Here is a 26,156-nt window from a genome sequence, read left to right as displayed (position 1 = left end):
GGCAGGACCATGCTCGGCAGGAGCGATGCTTGCTCAGGGACTGCAGCCAGGGCAAGCCACAAGCCTGCAAACCTGGATTCATGCTGCAAAGCTCAGCAGCCTTATACTAGGGCTGGGATGGTGTGAAACAATTGCACAAGGACACGGAGAAGGACACCAGGCCCAGCCAAAGACCCTCACCGACAACCAGAGCTGAATTCATCCCTCTCAAACCACTGGAGCAGTTCCTGATCTGCAGGTTTGCCCAGCTACACGATATTAGGTTAAAAACATCAAATAAATTCCCCAACAAAGCAGTGAGCACTTTATAAGTAGAAAGATGTTTGTGCTGGAAGCGGCAGCTGAACGATCTGGGGAATCCAAACCACACAGTGGAGCTGTGGCTGCAGATGCTGGCAGTGAGGAGGGCTCCGTCAGCCCCAAGGACACACAGCCTTGCCTTGCCGTGTCCCTGCAGTGCTGGGACAGGTCCTGTGCCGCCCATGGGACCAGAGCAGTGGGACCTGCGCAGCAGAGGATGCCTGCAGTGTGGCAACACTTGAGCATTGCTTAAAGATGGAAAGAAGCACGCTTGGGCTTTTTTTTTTTTTACTTCATGGAAATTTTATAAACACTTGAAGTAAACTATGCTTTTACACGACAAACCGGCTCCGGGGGCGGATGCGTGGGGGCCCTGCCACGCTGCACAGGGTGAATGCCGTGTTCCTGGCTGTGTCGCTCCTGTGGCGATGGCAGCAGGGATCGTGCCCCACAGCTCTCCACCAGCACAACCCAGCACCCTGTTACTGCTCCGCTGCTGGTCCCAGCCTTCAGCTGCTCTCACAGAGGAGGAAAAACCAGCACAGACACTCATGTGACAAATGCCTAAAATTACACAATGGAATACGTTTCTAATAAGCTGCTTCCCTCCATTGTTCACAACACCAGACTTAAAACCAAAGTCCCTTGGTTCTTTTTCTTTCCACAGCCCCAGCTCTGTCCCACAGGGTCTGCGCTGGGTGGTGAGCATGAGGCTGCCTGTACACCAGCAGTGTAGGAGATGCAACAACCATTGTTTCCAGGTCCATATGCAGAGGAACCACCAGAGACACCCATGTCTATGCAAGTCCGTGTGCTTCCCAAGCCAAGAGCCTCAAGGAGTTCTCAAAGCACAGCCCAGAGAGTGAAATGCTGGCCTTCTGTGGATGAGCCCCTGGCCTGACACCTCTGGGACAGCCATCCCAAGAATGAAGCCACCAAAGGGCAGGCTCAGGCACCAGTGCTGCCTACAGCGGGATACCTGGGACTGGTTTCTCTGCTGGGTGGCTGGAGAGGATTCCCAGCCATCTGGGCTGGTCAGAGCACCTCTCCCCTGGCTTGCAGCTCCATCTTAACTGCTCTCTTAGATACCTGATCAGAAAAACACAATGATGTGCTTTGTTTCAGCACTGCTCACACCTCCCAGCCACTTGCCAGAGGGTGCAGCACAAAGGGTTCACCGCAGCTTTGAAAAGCCCTGAGATGCCAGAGTGTGTAACACAGTCCAGATGTTGATACCACTGGGGTTTCTGTCTTTTAAAGCCACTTTTACGTGCCACTGTTCAAAGCACGGAGGGGTACAGGAGTGAGCGGCTGGGGCACCACCAAAGCCCAAGGGAGCAGAAGCACCATTGACACAATACATGTGTGTCCAGTGAACACCAGAATTACATTCAGCAACAGAACAGACAGACACTAGCTATACGCACAAGGCAAGGTCAGGAGGCAGCACGGGGAGGACCATGGCAGCATCCCACTGGCAAACCTGCGCCAGGTAGGACACAAAGTGCACTCAAGAGGACGGAGGGCCCGGGAAGCAGCTAATGGGAATGTTTGGTCACTGGTTTGGGAATGCTCCCAGCACCCAAGGAAAATAATTCAGAACAGGGAAGTCACCTTTGGGCTGGTGAGAGGAAGCAGGGAAACTGCTCATTGCCTATTTACAGCTGAGGAACTGAGCCCGGGCGTCAACTGGAACCACAAACAAGCTTTTGCTGTTAACAGGGGTACCAGGTGTGGTCCTGGCTAGAAGAAACCTTCCAGAATGAAGGGCATCATCTACAGAGCCACTGCTGAGGAAAAGAGACTGGACATCTCTTGCACTGGAAATTAATATAACAAGCAAACAAGAAATTGGGTGCCTGTTAGGAAAATGATGGGCTTTGGCCCATATTCAGCAAGTATCAGTTCCTCACCACCTGTAGATCTGGTGGGATAATGGCTCACATTGGAGGAGGAAGAGGAAGAGGAGGAGGAGGAGCACCGCCTGCTGCCTCCTTCTCCCAGCTGTGCTCTTGGAGGCTGCTGACCTGACCAGTGCTGACTGGAACGATGTGATCAGCACCAACTGGAATGATGTGATCAGCACCAACTGGAATGCCAATGCACAGGCAGGGGATGAGGCAGGCAAAGCCCCCCTGGCACAGCCGTCTGCCAGCACAGTTTTCCAGGACAGGGGCAGGCTGATGCCAGGGAGGAGATAAAGAGATGTCCTGCAGAGCTAAGGATGATGGTCCCCCCAATTCCTGTCCTGCCTGCCTTAGCACGGCAGCATTTCCAGTAACAGATGCTGCTCTCCTACACACTGAAAAACACACTATAGCACACTATAGCTTATTGAGCAAAAAAACATAACATAAAGGGAAGGAGCTTCTTGAGGCAAGGGGCCAACCCAAACTCCAGTTCTCTACCCTTGCATCCAAGCCTGAGAAGTTAGTCCCTTGTGTTTTGACTCCAACATCTGTCTAAGGTCACCCTTGCCAAGGTACATTTCCCCAAAAGTGAGCAGGTAAATAGCCACTCTAGTCCAGGCTGTGTTTCCACAGCCCTGCCAACACTGCTGAACACCTGTAAGGCCACACATGAGCATCCTTCACAGCCTGCGGGAGAGGACAGGTGGAAGGGCTGGAACAGTTCAACACAGATGTGTGGGTAAGGTCTTGTCTCCATCGTTGTCTCCCTCTCTTCTAATTTCTTGAGCCACTTATGACAGCATGCTCTGAAATTATCGTCCGGTAAGATAGCTGCTCTCCAGGGACACTGGAACTGGAAAAGTCTTAGCTGTGACACGTCCATTTCACAACCACAGAAAATCTCCTGGGTCCAGCTGGGCTGAGACGGCTACGAAGTCTAGAAGAAGATAACAAGCATGTTCTATACAGCAGTGTAAATTCATCAGCGATTGCAAAACCACAACCAGAGCAAGCCCAGATCTTGGCACCACCAGCTGATTTACTCCACCCTGCCATAATACCCCTCGAGCATGGGCCACTTCCAGTCACTACCTTTCCTTCTGCAAGGTTCTCCTACAGGAAGGACGTTTCTCCTGATCTCTCTTTTGAGATTCCCATAGCCTCCACTGGACTCCCACCACCCTATACATGCCAAATTTGGCTTACATGTGTGCTTTGGGTTTATTACTTGGTTTGTTGCCACAAACACTTACCTTTAGTCTCAGCTCTCATCACCTGGGATCCTGCCTTGTGGTGATGAAGAACTGTACAGAAGGAAGTAGAAGAATATAGAAAAAAGTATTAATGCAATAAGCAAGCTCAAACTCAGACCCAAACCTAAATCAAGGGCTGGGTAACAGTCATGTCAGGGATGTATTCTGCAATATAGCAAGTGAACTCAACATTTATCAGACTTACACACAAACCTGCTTGCACTTTTGGCAGAAGCTGGTGATCTTTAATGGCAGGAAGCTGAAGCTTATTTGAGTAGGTATCATTACAAATGAAATTTGCTGCCACAAAGCACAATGCTCACAATCCAAAGCTCCCCATCCCAGCCTAGCCCAAGGGCATCCATGCCCAAGCTGTCACTCCATTCCACCATACCTGTGGTGGAGCTATGCCTGTACATACAGTGTGTAGGACCAACCACCCTCTGGTCACGCATCTCTGATCAGCTGCTTTGATCTAACCAGCCCTCTTCATCTCTCCCATGATCTTATCTCTGCTCTTTGCAAAGGCTGAGAAGTACACTGTGCACTCTACTGCTTAAATGCACACACACGATAAAAGGAATCCATAGATGTATTTATCACTTAGCTGATTTACATTTAACTTCTCAGGTCTGTATCTGGATTCCCATTTTACACTTAGTGCTCTTTGTTTAGTTCCAGCACGTTGGCTGAGACCCATCTTCTGCCCATGAGTAAAAGGCAAGAAAGGTGGGTCTGGGACTTCCTGAGCTGACTTGCTTTGCCTTGGAGGGAGCACCCCATGCAGTGGGGCTGCAGTTATTTACACGCCAGCTTCTCCATGCCACGCTTACTTGCTTGTTCTTCGGGAAGCTGTCTCAAAGAACTTTGTCCTAGAGGCCACCCTGCAAAAAGAACAAAAGAGGTCACTCCAGTTATCTGATAAGACGAGTTGCTAATTAGATCTCATCTATGCTAGGGAAAAGAGCAGTAGCATTAGCAGACACAGAAGATGATCACCTTTGACCGAGGTCTTTTCTGCTGAGGCAGATCCTGTGCTCCTTATGCTGCCAGCTCCATTCCCCTCTATCTTCCCACCGCCCTGGCCTTGCAGACCTTCATCACTTTTGGCTAGACTGCTTATTTCCGTGCTCTTGCTTATATTCCTACATGCTGGTTTATAAATCTGCATTTATCACCTTTTATGGCCTCTCCTTCAGTTTTTCTGTACTCCATCCCTGCTGGGATGGCAGAGGAATGGAATGTGTGTCTTTGCTGGATGTGCAGCAGCAGAGAGCTCCTCAGTGGACCCAGGTTACAGCCTCCCCACCAGCCAGTCCTGGCTGCTGGGCTGAGATCCCTGTGTATTTAGTCACCCTTTTTCTTTATTTTTTTTTTCTTTTGATTCTCATTGAAGCTAGCAAAGTTTCTGTCTCTTTAAAATCTGAAAGAAATCTGATGGAGCTGAACTTCATACAATTTCCTTAAGAGAGACCCAAGCTGGATCTTGTCCTTCCCAGGGAAGCATCTCCTTTGAGAGGCTTGCTCAGAGTCAGGCAGAGAGGGATTTTCCAGCTTCACCACAGGAGAGAAGGTGATGGTCCAAAGCTCAGTCCCAGGGCTGTACTTGAGAAGGTTCAGAGCTTTGTTTTTGCTGCATGTGCTTGTCTTTGCTGTGACCATGGCTCCCCTCCCAGGTTGTGCCCTCTGCACAGCTTTCCAACGTGTCATTCAGACTGCACTCGCATGGGTGTTGGAGGGGATGTCCACAGGCTCCAGCTATTGTACATCACCAGCACTGGAAACCACTGTGGTATTTCTTGTCCTCCTCTCCTAAAATTGCCATTAAGTGATGCCAGCTTCTACTCCTGCTGCCTGGGCTGATCTCATCCCCCTGCATGTTCCCCAAGCCCACTGGGGTCGGCAGCTCCCTTGGGCTGAGCTGCCCACCCCAGGTACCACACGCTCACCAGGGGCTGCTGACTTACACAGATGAAGGCATCTCTTCTGCTGTTCCCCCTATCAGATCTGGCCTCTGCTCCAGCTTTGGAGGGACAGGAGTCCTGCATGGTGGATCTGGAGGTCTCACCGGGGGACGCATTATCACGGGCTTATCGCCATGGGATCGTGGCTTAGGGACACCGTCGCACTCCCCTGCAAGTTTGAAGTTTACGAACACTGAGTATGAAGCTTTGGTAGAGGGCTAGATGTTTATGTAGAGGCATTAAACAAGGTAGCGGGCTTAATTCTGTCTGTCTATCTGTCTGCCCCAACACCATCACTCTGATAGTGGCTAATAGCCAGAATTTAGGGAAAGAGTCCCAGAAAAAGGCAGTTCCCATTCTGCCCACCCCAGTACAGCCTTCCTGGCACTAGAAAGAGGGCCTGATGCTGAACCTTGTGATGACAAACTTGATACAGTTGCTGATTGCAAAGATGATATTGCCTGGGAATGACAAGCTTTCTTAATCAAAACCTGTGCAGTGCTGCTCTTCAGAAGCAAGAGGAACAGCACAAATTGCTGATCCCTGCAGTCCAGGGCCGCTGCTCCCCTGAGTTTTTATCTCAGACAGTGGCACTACCTGTCCTCTCCCCCAGCCTTCTGTTCTGCTCGCAGGAGCTCCTGCCTCAATGCTTGTCTTCCCCAAGATTCAGCCAACCCCGTTTTCACTTCACCCTTGGAGACTTTCAAGGGTTAAGCAAAAAAGGAATAAATGTCACCCCTGGTGACCCAACACCTTCCCTCCAGTGCCTGAGTATTTTATAAAGCTCAGCATCAAATACCTGCTGTTACGGCAATGTGTGCTGTCCTGCAGACAGCTCCCCGGTGTCTCTATAAAGCTTATTAGAATACAAATAATAAGTATTTGTATTTAACACCAATGGGTGAATCATGAAAATAAACATTCCCAGTAAGGCCTCAATAAACCAGAAACTGCGTCACAGGCAGCCTGACAGACACAGCCCTTAGAAATTAAAATGTGAAAGTGACTTTTGCCATTTTCCTCATCCTGCTGAGGAAAGCACTGGCAATCCAGAGTGCTTATAGCTAGTTAGACTGGATACAAACTGCTTTGGGTTTAATGGTCTTTATATCACCATTTGAGCCTCAATTTTATGAGTCCACTGAGCTAGGTTGAGCTTAGCACAAGAACCTCAGCTACTGTACAGAAAGCCTGACTTCATCTGATGCTGGTGGCATCTAATGGGCTCAGCAGGGATGGCACAGCACCAGCACCAGCACCAGCTCTGAAGGCTGCCTCGAAACCTGGCAGCAGCTGCATCCGCAGTAAGCAACACAACAAAGGTACCCACTGTCTGGAATCAACTAGGACAAGCCAGGAGGCCAAGACCTGATCAAACCCTGGGGCTGTGGGGCCTGTGCCCACATCTCAAGCTGTTCCTGTGCCCCGATCCCTCTTGCTGAGCTACATCAAGAGGACTCAAGGTGAGAAGCCCCCCACACGTCCTGGTCAATCCAGCGCATGATGTGCAATGGGGAAGGCTGGTTTGGGTGCCTCGGGATTTCCCCAGGAGAACGGCATCCCTTGTGCCTTGCCTCAGCTAGGACCACAGCCCCAGGCTCACCCTCTCTGCCGCATATTCCTGGTCGGGGAGCAGGTCTCTTGGCCTGGAGTGTGGAGGTCCTCAGGGCAGGGCTGGCCACCACGCCGTTGGCTGCCTTACTGGCCGACTTCACTCCTCCATCCTGCAGCCTGGCCACCATCTTCCCCACCTCTGCCTCGGCGCGCGGGTAAGGCCGGCCCTCGGTAGGGGAACGCCCCGGCTCATCTCCCCCCAGCCGGGGGGCAGGCAGGCGGCTGCGGTGCAGTGGCTTGGGGACCTCCGTGCTGCTACTGCCATTGGGGGTCTGACTGTGCCGGTCTGCTGTGGAGCCAACAGGACAGACAGACACTGGGTTAGGAAGCAGCATGGAGGCATGGTGGTCTGCCCCAGAGCCACAAAGCTCCTGTGGTACCAAGGGACAAGCATGTGTGTGTGTGGGGATGGACAGACCCTCACCCTGAGTGAAACACAAACAGCGAGAGGCTCACACGAATGCTGAGGCATGCAGAAAGCTGAAACAATATTACAGAATATACTTACGGGTTTCTTTTAAATTTCCAGTGCTCTTGCTCATGACAAGTTGTGTACCATGCTTTTACATCCCTCCAGAAATGATTCAACTCATCCCTTTTGCTGTGCTAGAGGCTCAGGCAGGGGATGCAGAAGCAGTGCTGTGAAACCAATGGCACCCTGCAGCCTTGGAGCATTAAATACTAATGCTTCTGCTCCCAGTTTGGAGAAACATTTAAATGTAAGGCCATCTCTCACTACATGAGCAGTCTTGTGATTTCCATGAGCAATCTGCATCAATCATGTTTTGCCAGTGCCAGAAAGTACACTTGTAGCATTAGGCCTAAAATATCATCAAAGCTCTGAAAACTGTAACAGAGGAAAAGACTTTGTCTCTGATGATGTGATCAAGGGCACAGCATGCGACGACAACTACAGAAAATCAGGTGCAGAGAGAAGCATGGTGTGCCCTTCAATATGATAACAAGGGCCTCAGTATTTCCTTACAATCAAATGAATTTAACAGCTGAGTTGTACTTGGTCTAAAAAATACTATCACTGGGTCCTGAAGAAGTTCTTGCTCCAGATGTACAACCAGCAGGGGCAGAGCTGGCCCTGCCATTCCTCTCAGGACTGCCATGGTCTACTGGGACAGGGCTCCAGCAGCAAACAGCCTCCACTCATTCCACCACCCCTGCTCCTTGGCTGCATTTACGTCAGCGGTCGATGTTGGGACCAATCCTGTTCAACATCTTTGTCGCTGCCATGGACAGTGGGATTGAGTGCGCCCTCAGCAAGTTTGCCGATGACACCAAGCTGTGTGGTTCAGTTGATACCCTGGAGGGAAGGAATGGCATCCAGAGGGACCTTGACACGCTTCTGAGGTGGGCTGATGCCAACCTCATGGGGTTTAACCATGGCAAGTGCAAGGGCCTGCACCTGAGTCGGAGCAATCCCAGGCACAGCTACAGGTTGGGCAGAGAAGAGATTCAGAGCAGCCCAAGGAGAAGGATTTGAGGGTGCTGGTCGATGAGAAAATGAACATGAGCCGGCTTCAGTGTGCGCTTGCAGCCCAGAAAGCAACCGTATCCTGGGCTGCATCAAAAGGAGCGTGACCAGCAGGTCCAAGGAGGGGATCCTGCCCCTCTGCTCTGCTCTTGTGAGACCTCACCTGGAGCATTGTGTGCAGTTCTGGTGTCCTCAACATAAAAGGGACATGGAACTGTTGGAACAAGTCCAGAGGAGGCCACGAGGATGATCAGGGGCTGGAGCACCTCCTGTATGAAGACAGGCTGAGGAAGTTGGGGCTGTTCAGCCTGGAGAAGAGAAGGCTGCATGGAGACCTCATAGCAGCCTTCCAGTATCTGAAGGGGGCCTATAGGGATGCTGGGAGGGACTGATCATTAGGGACTGTAGTGACAGGACAAGGGGTGATGGGTTCAAACTTAAACAGGGGAAGTTTAGATTGGATATAAGGAGGAAATTCTTTCCTGTGAGGGTGGTGAGGCACTGGAATGGGTTGCCCAGGGAGGTTGGGTTGTGAATGCTCCATCCCTGGCAGTGTTCAAGACCAGGTTGGACGAGGCCTTGGGTGATATGATTTAGCGTAAGGTGTCCCTGCCCATGACAGGGGGGCTGGAACTGGATGATCTTAAGGTCCCTTCCAACCCTAACTATTCTATGATTCTATGATTCTATGCATTTTTGCCTCTGAAGCAAAACCTCTTAGTTTAGCTAATGGAGAATGCTGCAAGTAATGGGGAAAAAAAGTTCCCAAGGAGTTTGAGTTGTGAGATGATGCAGCCTATGTGTGAGGGGTTTTTTGCTTTCTTTACTCACTGAACAACAAACCTCACTTCCCTTATGGCCTGGGAAGTGCAGTCCTGCGATTGATATCTCCATTGCTCCCTGAAAGGTGCTAAAAGAAACAGGAGGGATGAAAGGCAGTAAGGCACCAGTGAACAGCTGGACTGACCTCCACTTTCTTCCACAGAAGCACCGAAGAAGATGGGTCTTTCCCTCAGAGGACGTTTGGAAATGGTGATGGGTTTATGCCGCCGGGCAGCTACTCTTGGAGGAGGCACCGGTGGGGCCGTGGTGTCTTCTGGTGGGCCAGAGTAGATCTGTAAAGGCAGATACGTTTATATGGCCTGACCTGAAGGGGCTGGTGCTGCACCTCCAGCCAAAGGTCCGCCTGCCAGCACAGAGAGGGATGGTGGCCACCCTGGACACCTTCCCCATGTCCCCGTAGCTCCAGCAGTGCATGGTTCAGACCCCCCTCCCCAGCCAAGCACCATGCCATGCCGGGCAGCTCTCTGAGGACAGCACACCACACCAGGCACAAAGACCCAGCTCCTGCCTCGCAAGTGCCCACCCACTGCCTATGTCAAGGGCTGCCCCAATCCTCTCTGCTCTGCAGCACGCATAGAAGCGGTCTGTGGCTTGATTCAGCCCTGGCTGACCCCAGAGGGCTGGAGAAGCTGCTCCAAACCACACTGACCAGCCACAGCCCACAAGAACCTGGAAGGGCCCTCACACCCGTTTACTCCAGCCCTGTGAGTCTCTCTGGAGGGGGACAGACAGTGCCCACCAGCTGCCCTCAAAGGTCAGCAGCACCCAGGAGAGCCCCGGCTGCTGGGGCTGAAGCAGAGCCGGTGCTTTAGTCACAGATCCATACATGTGTCCCACTGTTGGCATTCCTCCAGTGAGGCTGCGTGCTCTGCACCTTGCACACCTCCTGCAGCACTGAACTAATGAATGCAGCAAAATCACCAATACAGACAAAATGTGTAGGAGCAAATTATCCTGGAAGAGAAGAAGGGAGCTTGGAAGCTGACAGTTTCTGAGAAACATCAAGATTTCCACATCAGTGAGGCGATACAATCTATGGAAAGCACCCAAACAAATTGGTTTAGATTTAATGCTAAAAACCCTTCAGCTCTTGGCTTACAATGAAGTGTGTGGCACTATGAAGTTATCTTGGATGAAATACTTGCATAAAAACAATGCTGCCAAGGAGTTTCATCTTTTTCTCACTGGTGCTACGGTACCTATTTGGTTGGGTTTAATTGTCAGTGCTTTTTTTAAGAGATGAAAAAGAATTAAGCTTCCAGGCAGTTTCCTGAAGATCTGAACCACCACATTAAAGACCCAACCCAACTGCTCTTGTGTTTTTCCCATGAATATTAATTGAATTTATATCAGGTTTAGAGTGAGTTACTACAGATGGGGTGGCATGAGTTGTTGAGACCAGAGGCTGCACAGTCCATCTTGGAAGAACGTGGAGCTGGTCCCTTCCTGCTGTCGGCAGGAGATGGCTCAAGTTCAGAGGACAAGCATGAGTGCTAGTCCCACCGACAAGCAGGGTTGCTGCTCTCTCAGTGCACGCTTTGTTGTGGAAGAACAATTTTATTATGTCACTTGTAAAGATTTTAAACTGCAGAAATTCAAGGTTCTGATTTGATTGAGCATGACATTTTTGTAACTCCAATTGAAAGCAAACTTTCTTCTCCCAGCCAAAAAGCAGTTCTGGGAAACCAAAATGGGGATGAGAGAGAAAAACACGACCCATTTTAACCTTCTTGATCTTGAAGACCAGGGACCTGGTGTACTGTGGTGAGGGTGGGCACTGGCCTCCTCACCTGGGGAAGGGCAGACCTGAACTGCACCCAGCCTGGTCTGCACAGGCTCCCCCTCAGCAGGCTCGGTACAAATACCAGATGCTGATAGTCAGGCTTCTCTCCTGACTTACTCTGCCTGAACAGAGGAGGAACAACACATCCAGGGCAAAGACCCAGCTGACCCCAAATGGGTCATTTCAGCTGCTTTTCTTTCCCTATTTGGTGACACATGGTGGCTGCTGATGCTTAATGCCAAGAGGGGCTCTGCCCTTTGCAGGGGTAGTACATTTTCTCGGCTCCAGAACACAAGGTCAGGTGCATTCCCCCTGCCTGGATTCAGAGGAATCTGCTGTGACAGAAACAGCTCATGATTTAAAAGCAGCAGCTCGTGTATTATTAAAATAGCAAATGATACCTGCAGCAGGGCCATTTTTTTCGAAACATCAACCTCAATCCTATATATTGACAAGAATCCAATATTGTTTTGTAAAGAAAAAGAGTAAGTACGTTCCTCAAGGATGGTTATAAAGATATCACAGAATGCTGCTTTCACAAGATGCTTTTCCACATCTGAAACCTGTGTTAAACCCCACTGCAAACTACTCTTTTTAAGATGTGGCTGCAGCCTCTGCTTTGCTTCTGCCTCCTAAATGAAAATCCAACTTAAAAAACTTGAAAGTACAAAGATATTGACAGATCCTCATATTCAGAAGGTTTGTACAGCGAAGAAGGTATTTCCAGAATCATCAACTTCTTTAATTTAACTGAAATATGAGCTGTGGAAACAATAATTACCCACAAAGACTTCACGAATAGTTACTTTGTCCTTAGAGTCTTCATATCACACCATATAAACCATATTCCCCTCTTCCTTCAGACTCATTTAAAGTGTTTGCTCATGTGTGAGCTGAAGACACTTTCAGCTGTGAAGCTGAACTTACAAGCTCAATCTAATAAATGTTACTAACTTAACCTTATCGTTGAAGAAATTAAAAGCAAGCAAAGAGGCATCTGGCTTAATTAAAGATTTAATTCCATCTCTTAGAGGCGGCAATATAGATGATGATGTGTTGACTCAGCCTGCACCGTGGCTGTACAAGAGGGAAGGCAGAGGCTCAGCTCTCAGCAAGTTGTGTGAGGATCCCAGCACACAAACAATTCACTGTTTTGCTGTGGGAACTTATTAAAAACATTAACAAAGATCTACAAAGAAACTGGCTTGTGTTTTCCATGAGTTTCTTGTGTGGATGCTCAAAAGTCTCTCCTAGTTCTTTCATCCCATTTATCTCATTTCAATCCTCAGCACCACAACCAAATCCCACACCAGCCATCTGGTCCTTGGTTGGTTGTTCCAAATCCACATCTCCTTTTGCAAGAACCTTGCTCTTTCAGTTTCAGCCTCCTCTTCCCAAAAAGGGAGCTTCACCTCTGTAGATGTGCTGCCCTGTCTGCTGAGAGCGCTACCCCAACCTCCTCACAACAAACAACATCCTTTAAAGGATGGCTTCAAACTTTCCCTACTCTAAGACATAAATGTTTGGACATTCTGTAAAGTATTACAAAAAGCTGAAGGACCAAACTCACTCCTTTGAACCTAGCATTGTTACCAGGAAAGAAATCTGGAATGCAAATCCTGCTCAAGTTTTTAAATCTTAACATACAGCTCTATCATCCTCCAGCCACCCTGAAAACCCAAAGTGATTGTATCAGATAGTACAAGGAGGAAGCACTAAAACAGGAGACAGCAGAAAACTCTGCTTTGCATCAGGAAACAAAACGCCACACAATAAAGCAGCTGTTGTCTATACTTAAGTCTTCAGCACCCACCACAGCACACTAAGCCAGGCTGTGCATTCAGGCAATGCTCTCACACAAAAATGTTTAGCAAAGGTCTCATGGAAGGCAAATGCTGCTGGAGCCTCACTGGGGTGCATTGCCCCATGCTGAGCACTGCCCCACACAACAGGACCTGCTCAAGTCTTTCTGATAGCTCCACCTCAGGCAGCAGCTCCTCTCCCCAGGACCTGTTGCCTGGATCTCAGGAGATCGTAGGCACTGCCGAGTTATTTTCATCAACCTTTCAATACTTGTCTGCTTTGGATTTTTCTCCCCTGTATTGCAGAGTGTCTCAACTTGGACTGTGCCTGTTGAAACCCGTTATGCGCAGTTCTAGCTCCTGTCTTCAGAAAAGGAAAGCATAAGGTCCTGAAATGTCCAGATATAGAACAGGTTTTGGGGGGTTTTTAGTTTTTTTGTTTGTTTTAGTTTGTTTTTTTTTAAGTAAAGATTCCTCTTATTTAAAAAGAAAAGATCCTAGACTCAGGGTTTCCTTCAGAACTAGCTAAAGGCAATAGCAAGAAACATACCTGCTACACTTTGTTTCCTTCTGAAGCGTTTCTGAACAGTGCATTACATAAAACCATCCCAGCCCCTAAGGAGACTCCAGAAGAAGGAGCCAGAGCTCTACATCGTTGCCACAGCAACAGCTTGCATGAACAGGATGGAGCAGCCAGGAGCTCTGTGGCGCTGCTCCCGGGACTGCTGCCTGTACCTTCCCGAAGTGCTCAATGAGGATCTCAACCACTATGTTTTGGAACTTGATGTTCATCATCGCTGCTACGGTGTCCTCCTGTGCACGCATGAGGGTAGGTCCAAATATCACCCCCATGTTAGACGGTGACATCAGGTTCTCTCGGCTGTGCTCACATATGCTGCAGAGAGGAGGAAAAGAAGGAATAGGGTTTAGTTTGGTTGGTTGGTCTATTTTTTTTCAAACAGATCTTACTCCAACCAATTAAAAAATGACACAGTAAGAATCAGTCGCTCAATTTTCTTCATTTTGTTTTAGGAGAATTTGTTTCCCAACCCTTCAGAGGCAAATCAAGTCTTTAGTTCTGACATGCACATTTGGCCAGGACAACAGTCTGGAAGAACAACATGCTGACAGCACTTTTATTTGATCCTTTCCCATTCCCAGCTCCTCTGTTAGGTCTGCAATCAAAAGTCATCTGTGCAACATACACACAAATGGAGTAATTTAAATTGGAATATCCTATTTATCCAGAGCTGACTTTTGCTTTACTTTTCCTACTCTCTGAAGGAGAAGGGCTGAATGCAGGGAGCACACTTTGGAGTTTTGCAGTAAATCTCTACACAGCAACTTCTTCTCTGAGGGAACCACTGTTTTCACAGAGCAGAGCTCTCTCTGGCCAGGACTGTGAACACCTGCAGAGCAGCACCAATCACTGACTGAAATACTGACCACTTAGGTGAGTACTTCCTGTTTCCAGAAGTAGATCAAAGGAGAGAGACTCTGATGCTGACACGGAATGAATTCTGAGTTTAATTCTGGGTTTGCCCTGCAGCTCTGGTGTTAAAGAAGTTTCTGTCAGCATGAGAGGAGAGGGATCAGAATTTAAGCATAAACACTTGAATGAATAAACACAGCGACCACAAGCACAGTGTTAGCTTCATCAGACCGCAGCTCTGCCATTTACACCAGGTTTCTGAAAACCACACAAACATGGGCACAAAAGGCTGGAACCAGGATCCCCAGCCAGGTCTCCTTGCCCCAAAGACAAGGCATGGCACTGACAGCCAAGCACTTACCTTTGAGTTTCAGGTTGTGACAACCCCAGATCACTCCTGCTTATTTCTGAAACAGTCCCATTTGGAAAACAACTCCAAAAGTCCCAAGCAAGCCCTGTTATACAAAAGTCATTGATTCTGCAAGCCCTGGCCCTTTCTCACCTACACACAGATTCCTCCCTTGCTTTTGAGCTTGAGACCTAATGTTTGTATTAACAAGAGTGAGAGATAACAATTTATAGTTATGCTGTCAAAGGGTATTTTCACGCTAAAATAATTTCCTGCTTGGTGTGTGTCAGAAAGGGGATGAAAGTGGCAATTAGGAAGAAAAGCATCACTTAATGCAGCAGGCCTCAAAGGTAACCATGCCATCTGTGCAGTCCAAAAGTAAACTCCTAAAGGGACTGTGGTGGATACAATTTTGTAAAGCTGACACAGAAAAAAAAAGGGCTTGTTCTGCTGAATCCATTACTCCCCTTGCTCTGGCTTTAGAGAATAACTTCTGCTTACTTGACAAGATGCTGTATGAGGAGCTCTAACATCTCTCTGTTCTTGTCAGGTAGCTTATAGACCAGCGCATGAATGGCTCCCAGCCTGTAATCCAGGTTCTCAGATTCTGGAAAGGTAACACAAAAAAAAGTTTGTGCCCACCACTTTCAAAGTAAGTACATAAGACAGATAAAGTCAAAACCAAAGAAAATCCATGGGAGCTGTTCTTTCTTCAGCATACAGCTGCTTGGCCAAACGCAGCAATAGGAGACAGAAAGAAAGTGCGATTACATAGCAACAGGGTAAATCATTGTGAGAAACAAAATGAAGTGGATAGTGGAAGAAACAAAACTTGAGAATGGAAGAAAAGAAGCCAGTGTGGCTGGGGAAACAGGCTGGGCATGGCTGGGACCTGCCCTTCGCACCCTCACCCCACACACCAGCACACCTGGGGAATGCACAGTCTTATCAGCCCAGAGAGCTGTGATGCTGAACAACATGGTAAAATGTCTTGCAGGGAAAAAAAATGAGTTCCTGACTCGAAGAGTTCACCCTTAGAAGCATCAATAATCAAGAAACAATAAAATACTCAGTATGAAAAGAGTAGTGTGGGATCTCAGTAGCTGGGAATCTTAATGGAGAGAGTTTCTGAGGGAGGGTAGAGAAGGGATTATGGTTTTGCACATACCCAGGCACCACTGGTTTAACCAGTAATGAAACTACTAAATCTTGGACTTGAGCATAACCAATAGTGGTGGAAAATTTTCCTTACCAAGAAAGAGTGTTATTAATTCTCTAGAGGTCCAAGCTTAGGAGAGGTGGGCACTCTCCTACCTTCCTGGTGAGTTCAAGGAGGCATGGGGGTGCGAAGGATGCTTTAATCCAAAGTGTTTCCAAGTGTGCCATGAATTTCCAAACACCAGTACTCTCATGCTGAGGGAGATGACCAATTCCCTGTATCCCTCTAGTCTCCATCCCATCACACTGGCTCCAAAGATGCAACTAGTTCATAATTATTATGGCTTATTTGAAATGGCCATAACAACAGGACAGCCAAGGACTGGCCAGTTCCACACATACTACTTGGCTAACCTCTGTTAATAGTGGTAGTGGCTCAGTCCCAAGAGCTGCAGCAGAAAAATGTCTTTCATATACTGGTAGAAACTTTGGATTCCACATTCCAGGATAAATTTCACAACCTAAATGGTGAACCTATCTATCTGTATGGCAACAGCACATCCCATTCCCTCACAGGTTTTAAAGTAAATACATTAATACTATTGAGAAACAATTCTTCTGGGGCACTTGTGCTGATTTCATGTTAGTTGACATGCCCTGGCTCTCCCAACCCTCCATGAAACCCTGTTGGAGGGAAGAGCACTGCAACAACAGCGAAGGGAAGAAATACCACAGTTAAACGCTTGAAAGAGAGTTTCTACAGGGGAAAGTAGCCAGACACCCAGTGCTGGGCTGGCAGAGCTCTGTCAAATGACTTTGATGGACACTGGTCAAGGAGGGCAGGGCTAGGGACTGGCGGCAGGGCGGCGGCGGGACTTACTGGCAGCCAGGACCAACTCTTTGTGGAGCTTGTACGTCATGACGGGTTCTGACAGGTTCCTGCAATAACCAGAAAGAAAACAGCTCTGGCAGGGCAATGTGACCCACTCCTGACTGAGCCTGAAGGACCGACAGGCAAACCTGCTCACTGCCCAGCACCACCAGTTCCCCGTGGCATCTTGATTTGTCACTTCTCTACCCCTCCCAACAGCCAGGTGTTAACATCTGGCAGTTCACTCCGCTTTTCACCACATCAACCCCAAGTTCCTTTGCCAACTTGGGGCAGGTGAGACCTGCAGGACTACCTGAGATAAAACTTCAGTGAGCTGGTAATTGTCTTGATGTCCCAATCACCACTTTGGAGGTCCACATCCCCTGGACATTTTGGATCTGAGGGAAGAACAAAATGGCTTTAAAGTAAGGTCTGTCCTGAGGCTGTTAATAAATAGCATGTTTTCAGGGAGGGAATGCTTTTGAGACAAACGAAGCCACAGCATCACAGTAAGAAAACTGCTGATTCTCATGGCTGAAGAAGCAGAACAGCAGTACCACTGTTGGTATTTTGGAAAGCCTGGGGAGCAGTGCTAAGTAAGGACACAGGAAGAAGCAGGAGGTAAACTTTAAGCAGCGGTGAAAAGTTAGTGAGGGAATATTTTCTACAGTTTGTTTTTTCCCCACCACAGCCAAGCCTGGCAGAATAAAACATTTCCACAGATCCAAGACAAGCTTTCTAGTATCCAAAATAACCTAAGTGTCCAGCTCTAATCCCTCCTTCACAGCTGCTGCCCTGAAGGCTTTTCTGGAAACATCCCCTCTTGCTGCCTGGAGAGGAAGTAGCTTAGAGAAGGAGGCATGGAGGTACCTGTTGCTCCTACCTACCCTCACCAAACAGCCACATAATTTCTGTGATATGACGAAGGACATGGGTGGAGGATGGGGGTGGCTGGACTAAGGAAAAAAACTGCATGAGTTATTTTAAAAAGAAATAGGACTGAAGAGAAAAGAAATATCTATCTCCTTCCTGAAGCTCAGGATGAAAGCCTTCCACAGCAGTTACTTCTGTGGCGTTGGGCTTTCCATCCTGAGCTCATACACAATGGGGTGGCAAGTGGTTAACCGGACCAATGCATATAAATGAAATGGAAAAGCCACTCACTGGTGGGGTTCAGAGGAGAAAACCACAAAGCTACTCACAGGGAGGGTGAGAATCAAGAAGCAATAAAAACTCAGCCTTAAAGTAATTAGTCATCAGGCAAGCATAACCAAAAGCTGTCTGAAATATGGCTCCATGGGAATCAGCACAGCTATACATCAGCACAAACCACAGTTTTAATAAACAACAACAATAGTAAAAGCAATAGTAAACAATAGTGAAAAACAATAGTTTACAGAATATATCAATGTGAGGTGTCTGTGCAGGGAGCTGGCATGAGCATGAGGAACACGTATCAATGTGAACCTGCTTTCTGCCCTGTGCTCCAGCCCTGTGGGGCTCATGTATGGCTCCCCGCCTGTCTGAGTCTGTGGGAACCATGAGCAGGATGGTCTTAGCCAGATTCCAGCCCAGGAGCACCATGTCCCCACACACAGCAACGCTGCTGAGCCCCACAACCTGCTGCAGGGAGTTTAACCATCTCTGCTATAAAGAATACCCTCCAATCTACCTGCTTGTATGAAATACAGGACTCAGTGCACAGAAGGGCTTACAGCAGAAAGCCATACCTTGCCTTAGTAACATGTACATTGCTTATGGTGAGGTATCCCAGTCCTTCCAGGTGAAAACCTCAAACCACAGGAAAGGCCTCTCTGCAGAGGCCACCATCCCATGGGGTATCTCCATGATACCCCATGGAGGAAAAGGCTAACCTGTATGCCAGACCCATGGGACATGGCAGCCCCCCACAAACAGCCAGGCAAGTCCCCAGCACTGCAGGAGGGGCAGCAGGGCACAGGGCAAGGGCCAGGGCTCATCTCTCCTTGGCCAATATCCTGCATCACAAGCCTGCAACAGGAATGTGTCCCCAGCATGCAATTCCAAAATGCCTGGATATTTTTAGTACACGATGGAAGAAGGCTTGTGACCATTGCTCCAGGGTCACTGACTCCCTTTACCTTGCTGCTGCTGACTTAACTTTAAACACAGGTTGCACCACAAACAAATAAATGCAGTTGCAGCAAAAAGCCCAGAAAAGAAGGGAAAGATGTGCATCGAGAGGCCACAGGGACCAAAAACCACAGTGGACATTTCTCACTATAAAACCCAATTCTCTGTCAATACAAACCAATACAAACCCAGGATAATCTAATTGTGCAGAATAATTAATTAGTTCTTACCAAAAAAGGTGTTCAGCAACTTCTGCACCTGAATATTGCTGCCAACAGTCCGGTAGATGCCCTCTGTAGTAATTCCTAAGCAGGAGAAAGCCAAAGTGTTAGGAAGGGTCTTCCCCAGCTAGTGGGAAGTCCAAAGGCCCCATCTAGTGGAACTCCTGTCCTGGCTGTCGGGTGCTGGCTCAGCAGAACCGCAGATACACCCTGAACTGCCCCAGGATATTCCCCACACACTGCCCAATGGGGTGCTGTGGGGCACAGCCGTTCATGCAGCAGGACTCAGACCTTCCACCGGATCACATCATGGTCAGGGGAGCCCAGCCAACGAGCAGAACATGTGCTTGAGCTGGCAAGTTCTACCTGCCAAAAGGTGCCACTTCTGGAGGGTGCTGCTTGACACAAACTTGTTCAAATTGTCACAAAAGGCAAACACGTTTAAGCAGATTCTTTGAAAATATGAGCCAATGTTAGGAAAGACAGAAGTGCTGGATTTGCCTGGCTCTGAGAGGCCGGTCTCATTGCCCTGCTCCTCCCCACCTCAGCAGAGCTTGGCTGGTCACATTTTCCAAAGTTCTGGACATTAAACCAGGCACCTTTCCCTGTGGCAGCCTGGACATCCAGTTGTTCTGGAGTGATCTTTGTCCTTCAGCCTTTGCTGGCCATGTGTGCTGGTACGGGTTTCTTTCATGAAAGACCAGCGGTGAGCTGTCAACCATCAGCCTGCTTCTGTTCTGCTACTTCTAACAAAATGGGTCTGTACCCCAGGTATCCCCTGCCTGTGCCCCAGTACAGGCAGAATTCCAGAGCTATCTGTTTTCTAAAGCCAAAGATAAGAGAGCAATTAATGAAAACAGCATAAAGGTGGAAATTCAATCCTAACCAAATGTGGTACATTCTGGACCACACAAGATTTCTGCTCCTCTGGCAGGCATTCTTCAGCTAAAAGTCAGAGTCTCATTTCTTGGACTAACACCACTACAACTGCTGAAAACACAAAACAACTCAAGGCCACGGGAAGCAATGCCAGCACAGCAGCACCCCCGGATGCCAGGGCGAGCAGCTTACCTTTTGTTTCCACAGCATTGATGCACTTCCGCACAAACTTGAAGCCGACCTCATTCAGCTCCACTGTTTCAAAGAAGGGAAGCAGCGTTACCTGCCTGAACACCAGCATGGAAACCCCCATGGAAAACTGCTGGAAAAGCCCCTTCCCGGGACGCTGTTCAGCACACAAAGCTCAGGGCCCCCACATGCAGCCAGGTTCACACACACATTTGCATCCCATGCGTCCCTTCAGGAAAACACAGGCATTCTTTAAAACCTGACAAGGAATTATTAGTTCTGTACGCTGGCCAATTTTCCTTGAATTCACTTTGAGTCACAGCACTGCTCCTTATCCTCTTTCTGTCTTTAATTATAAAAGCATAAATCAGAGTCCAGTCACATGTGAATTTGTGTCTGATAAGGAGCTGATTAATATTTCCAGAGTGCTGCAAAATCTGCAGTTAAAGCTCACCACATCATAGGATCGTGTAATTTATGCTTATCTACTTGACTAGATTAAAAAGCAAAACCAGTACAGCTGGACGGACTGAGTAAAGCAGAACACTGGCTTTTGTTCCACCAATTAACCCCAGGCTGTCTTCGTGCCTGCCATGCAGGCATCATGAAGCATGTAGGAAGTCAGGATTTTTTTCTAGATGCAAATGCCAACTTCTGTAATCACACTACTACTTCTGCTAATTTTTCTGGGATACCCGGAAGGACTGTTCAAGCCACACTGTGAAATATCTTCCTGTTCAGTGCCAGCATTTATACTGAATTTCTCGTAAATGACTATGCTGTTGATGGTTTGGAATTCTGGGGGGTTGAGTTATTGGGGGGGGGGGGTGTTTGTGGTGGTTTTTTTAATTGTTTTAACATAAAATAACATTTTATTGGAAGAAACAGCCACAAGACACATCTGGACTAACTTCAGCACAGTTGTCACAGCACAGGCCATGCTGGTGAATCCTATGAAATCACTGTATTTTCAGCAAGATGTTTATAACAGATCTCTCTTCTATGAGCAATGGCAATGAAAAGCTCTAACACAACAATGAGTAAAGGCACCATCAAGCACAGACCCACTTGGTACTTGATACTGAGTGGTATGATACAACTAAAGTAAGTATGATAAGCCTTTCTAGCTGTAATCTATTAAAAACAGCATATTTACTCTTGTGAAACACTGAGTCACATTCCTTCCAAGCGTGTAATGCAAAGTCAAACGACAGGTTTCATGCCTATGCTTCTGATAACACTACCTCTGTGCTCATTAAAGTCAGCAAATTTATGTGTTGGTAAAAGTAAGCTCTAATATAGGGAACCCTAATGAAGCCCCAGTGTTTCCCACAGCAGCACGTGCAGCCACACCAGTACATGCTTGGCCTTGCCAGGGCTGTGGCACAGTGGGCAGGGTGCACCCTGCTTGCAAAAGGAAAAGTATGGGATGAGGCAGTGGGATGGGAGCTTGAGGGAACTGAATGCCACCTCTATTTTTCTCTTATAGTATTTGCTAAAAGAAACAAGACATTAGGCAGAAGCTCTTCCCTGTGAGGGTGCTGAGGCAGTGGCTCAGGGTGCTCAGAGAAGCTGTGGCTGCCCCATCCCTGGCTGTGTTCAAGGCCAGGTTGGACACAGGGGCTTGGAGCAGCCTGCTCTAGTGGAAGGTGTCCCTGCCTGTGGCAGGGGGTTGGAATTGGATGAGCTTTAAGGCCCCATCCAACACAAACCATTCCATGATTCTTTGAGACGTCCTCAGAATCTCCTGCTGATCTTTTCTTCCGTCTGTTACTTTGGGGTTTAGAGGTGCACATTGAACTCTGCATCCTGCTAGTTCTGGCTAAATAAAAACTGCACATTACAATCGATAATCGATAATGCTGCATGGAGACCTCAGAGCAGCCTTCCAGTATCTGAAGGGGGCCTATAAGGGTGCTGGGGAGGGACTCTTCATTAGGGACTGTAGTGACACGACAAGGGGTAATGGGTTAAAACTTAAACAAGGGAAGTTTAGATTGGATATAAGGAAGAAGTTCTTTCCTGTGAGGGTGGTGAGGCACTGGAATGGGTTGCCCAAGGAAGTTGTGAATGCTCCATCCCTGGCGGTGTTCAAGGCCAGGTTGGACAGAGCCTTGGGTGACATGGTTTAGTGCGAGGTGTCCCTACTCATGGCAGGGGGCCTGGAACTAGGTGATCTTAAGGTCTTTTCCAATCCTAACTATTCTATGATTCTATGATAACTTTTAGCATTCGCAACTCATTATTATCTGGCCTCAGTATCAGACACTGCAATGGAAAGGAAAGGAGTTCCACAGAGAGAACACACAACCTATTCAGGAGAAATTGAGGACGAGTGTATCTGCAAGGAAAACCACTGCCCAACCTCCAGACAGCTTCAACAGCTTAGGGAACAGCAACAGAAATTACTCACTTTCTTCCTGTTTTGTGATGGGACTGTGGTAGATCTGAAAAGGGGGAGGGAATGGAAGAGGAAGAAAAAAAAACAAACATGCAATGTTATTCAGTATTTATTTTCTAAAGAAAATACAGCATCCCATAAATCACCTGAAGCCAATCACAAACAGTAAGACAACATCCCAAAGAAATGACATTTTATAATTAGGCAAGGTACCATTACCTACACAATAAACTATTCTTTTCTGACTTTCTACATTTCACTGGAGCACCTGAACTGGAAACTTTGTCTTTCAGATGCCCTGTAAAGAGGGAAGCTGGACAGCCTGGCACACAGGGCTTGTGGGCTTTCTGTTTGTTTGCTCGCTTTTAAAAATTCAAGTGTCAAGACATTCCTTCATGCCATACAAAAATACATCTTGCATTCCTTAATAATCAACAGTGAGTGCCATTCTTGATAGAAAATCAAAAATCCTTTATACGCAATAACACGCTGTGCAAGCTGAATGAGTCCCAGACACCCTGAAGTGACTGACTGTCCAGCACGAGCACACTGACCCTTCCCGCTCTCCCATGTCCTGTCATGTTTAAATGAGCAGGAGAAAAGTGCTGTGGAGTGTGCCTGAAGACAAGGGGAGCTGCCAGAAATGGTTTTCCCACACTGCACATCATGCTGCCCATTTAGAGGAAGACTGATAAAGTGTGAAGGCCAGTGCTTTGTTTAGATTGAGGGAAGGAAACACCAGTAGGCACAGAAAGGTGGTGAACATGGGGCAGGGTGGCTGCTTCCACCTTTCCAAACGCTGCTTAGAGTGGGGACAGAAAAAGGTTGGAGAGTGAATTGTGAGCAACACAAATACAGAGCATTCCTGACTCTATACGGCCATAGTATTTAGGCAGCCTAGCACAGCCACAGTTGTACCAGAGCTTTAAAGGAGGAAAACCAAAACCCCCATTGCCAGCTGTGCCCAAAGAGCAGCACAATGCCCTGTTTCAGATGTGCAGTGGCTGAACTAACGACTGAATTATGGGTAAGTGGGAGCTGTACCAAAGACCCTGCTGTTGAGCTGTCCCAGCCCAAAACCCGCCGGCAGAGGACACTGCTCGGCAGCGTATGGGCAGCAGCTCCTGGAACACTTACCGGCTCCTTCCCGTCCATGGCTTCCATCCACAGCCTTCGATTGGCTTCCGAGAGGGCCTGCAGTGTGATGGTCCCAGACCTGTGCAAAGTTCACCCGGGGAGAGGCAGGAAAATGAGGCAAAATTTGGTTTTAATAGACAGCAAGGAGCGATTTCATCCAGGTTTGCAAGGTTTGGAGGCCATTTGAACACTAAAGCACCTCACCTTTCATTAGTTTCAATGTCGAAACAAAACCTTTTGTCTATAGAGTCAGTCTTTCTCCTCACACAGGATTTCAGTGTCAGGTCTAAGGTGCCCTAGGAGAGAAAATGAAAGCTAAGGTTAGAGGAAAGAAACACAGGAGAAGATTTCAGGTTCCTCAGCACCTTTAGGTTGCAGCCTAGCCTAGCACTGCCCACAGAGCACCAGGCACCCAGAGGTGCCCTGCAATCCCATGGCACTGGTACCAGGAGCAGAGACAGTCCTTCCCACCATCAACAGAGATTAAAGGCTCTGTAAGCCTGGCTTCCTCTCCTCAGCCACAAATTGTTCTAGATGTCACAGAACTCTCCTGCAAACAAGTGCTAAATATCCCAGTGACGAGCAGTATGCTTCCACAGAGCAAGAGCTCTACTATAAACAAACCTCACCAGGTAGCCACTTGGTCTTTGAGGCCAGGACCCTGCTTGTCTGCTATCTGACACAGCTAGGTCCTAGTTTTCACCAGTGCTGATCAGTTATCCATAGCATTCATGGTCCAGAGCTTTGCACGAAATACCTTGTAGGAAAGGAATACTAACTGGATAAATCTGGAGTAGGTGCACCCTGAAGAGAGGCCAGTGCTGTGGGACTGAGCTCCGGCCCTTCGTATTCATGCCCCATACTCCACATCAGAGTCACTGCAATGTGACCACGAGGTCTCCATGACTTTGTAGGAGTCTGTGCAGCCAAGCAGCCCCCAGGATGAGTGTGCAAGCCTGGAACGTGTTAATCACCCTGACCCTCACTGCTGCTGCGTCTGCAAGACCTCCAGCAGAAGTGGATCAGGCAGAGCATGGAGCAAGAACGGCCTCCGACAAGATTACCTACAGTTTACATGCCGTGATGATAATCTCCTGGCTGTACTTTGTGTTGGTTGGTTGGTATTTTTAAGAGAACTGCCTGTAATCGCAGCATTTAAAGCTGTGCGGCCAAAGGTGCAGATTTCCAGATTACAAGAGTTTGAGAAAGGGACTAATTTACATTTTTACAAGCCCCTACTTTCATTAATTTGCCCTACCAGACATGTTTATGGCAGAGATGAGAACAGATCCCCTCAGTCAATAGTTTGGATGTTTCTTTGCCAAGGTCTCTGCCAAGGGCTTCCAAAAAATACATTTTATTTTATTGCTGCAGCATGCAGAGGGCTGGCAAAGAACAGACCATGAGATCACAAACTGGAGAACAGCACGCCTGACTGGGAGTCCCCAGGGGATGTTACTCCAAGGCAGAGGGGGCGGGTGGACTCAGCTGGATGCACTTGCTGTGCTCTGTCATCTGTGCCTGCATCTTACCCCTGCTCTATCATGCTGAAGAACTGCAGGGAACTCCCAGACACAGTGGTAAAATCCTAAGCATTTTGCCCAAGAAGCCATTCCCAGACCCCCAGATTCCCCAGCCATTCCCCTTACTGCAGTTTAGAGCTGCAGTGCTGCCCTCTCCTACTCTCCTAACGCTGGTCCCACTCCCATGTAACCAGTTCCAAGAATAGAAAATCACAAACCAGTGACTGTGCCAACACGCAAAGACAGAGAAATACCCCTTTTGGAAGCACTTATCTATGACTCGAGTGATTCAAGTACTTGAAATTACTGCCAGAGGGCTAGGGGCAAACCAGGCTGCAGGTTCACTGCCCATGTGCATGGATAAATATAAAAATTAGCTTGTCTGGAAAGGCAGAAATTTCACACTAGACCAATTTGCAAGCCATCACTTTCCAAATACTGCTCATGTTACACAAACCTGCATCTTTGCTGCCAAACCCTGCAGGTCTTCAGGCTAATTTTGGGAGAGAGCGAGGTGAAACTTCTCTTCACAGAGGTGTCTTTCAGGTTGCACCAAGCCCCCTGCCTGTGTGACCAGGCAGGAAGGGGACATGATGCTCTGCTCCATGGCCAGGAGTCCTTCCACAGCTGCAGGCTCAGGACCTAGCCCACTGGTGCTGCCAGACAACTGCTCTGACAGCAGGGCTGGCCTGTACTGCTCTGGACATGGCACCTGTTCATCTGTTTGCTTATGGAAAGAGATGATGTGGGCAGACTGAAGGTGAGACCTGATGGCTAGGTCAGTGTTTGCAGACATCCCTTCAAGAAACCAACTCACTTGCTTAGCTCCAGGCTTCTGGTCCATGGGTGTCATCCGTAAGGTTTTCGCCTCTTTCTCGTACTGGCAGTAATATTTCACCCAGGAGATGCCCAGTGCCCCTGCAGAAACA

General features: G+C 48.2%; 1 protein-coding gene across 5 annotated transcripts in view; it reads right to left on the bottom strand.

Annotated features, from left to right (window-relative positions):
• Positions 1-2,437: 2,437 nt before the first annotated feature.
• The window catches only part of OPHN1 (oligophrenin 1), a 99,003-nt gene continuing 75,284 nt past the window's right edge, over positions 2,438-26,156 (bottom strand). For 4 of the 5 annotated variants that reach the window (XM_057404829.1, XM_057404828.1, XM_057404832.1 and 1 more), the window contains 16 exons: positions 26,045-26,145; positions 23,909-24,000; positions 23,705-23,783; positions 22,580-22,613; positions 20,170-20,232; positions 19,108-19,182; positions 17,079-17,163; positions 16,775-16,833; positions 15,238-15,343; positions 13,691-13,850; positions 9,495-9,642; positions 7,031-7,330; positions 5,431-5,596; positions 4,297-4,347; positions 3,464-3,514; positions 2,438-3,147 (listed from right to left, as the gene is read on the bottom strand). In XM_057404829.1, the coding sequence (XP_057260812.1) occupies positions 3,472-3,514; positions 4,297-4,347; positions 5,431-5,596; positions 7,031-7,330; positions 9,495-9,642; positions 13,691-13,850; positions 15,238-15,343; positions 16,775-16,833; positions 17,079-17,163; positions 19,108-19,182; positions 20,170-20,232; positions 22,580-22,613; positions 23,705-23,783; positions 23,909-24,000; positions 26,045-26,145 (1,562 nt within the window). In that variant the 3' untranslated portion in view covers positions 2,438-3,147; positions 3,464-3,471. The remainder of the gene's footprint in view (positions 3,148-3,463; positions 3,515-4,296; positions 4,348-5,430; positions 5,597-7,030; positions 7,331-9,494; positions 9,643-13,690; positions 13,851-15,237; positions 15,344-16,774; positions 16,834-17,078; positions 17,164-19,107; positions 19,183-20,169; positions 20,233-22,579; positions 22,614-23,704; positions 23,784-23,908; positions 24,001-26,044; positions 26,146-26,156) is intronic. The other variant, XM_057404831.1, reaches the window with a different exon arrangement.

This window comes from Pezoporus wallicus, unplaced genomic scaffold, assembly GCF_028554395.1.
Source record: "Pezoporus wallicus isolate ANWC-B61680 ecotype Strahan unplaced genomic scaffold, APGP_CSIRO_Pwel_v1 contig_5104, whole genome shotgun sequence".
In the NCBI taxonomy this organism is placed as follows: domain Eukaryota; kingdom Metazoa; phylum Chordata; class Aves; order Psittaciformes; family Psittacidae; genus Pezoporus; species Pezoporus wallicus.
Note: the sequence above shows the minus strand (reverse complement) of the source record. Positions and strands in the feature narration are given on the sequence as shown.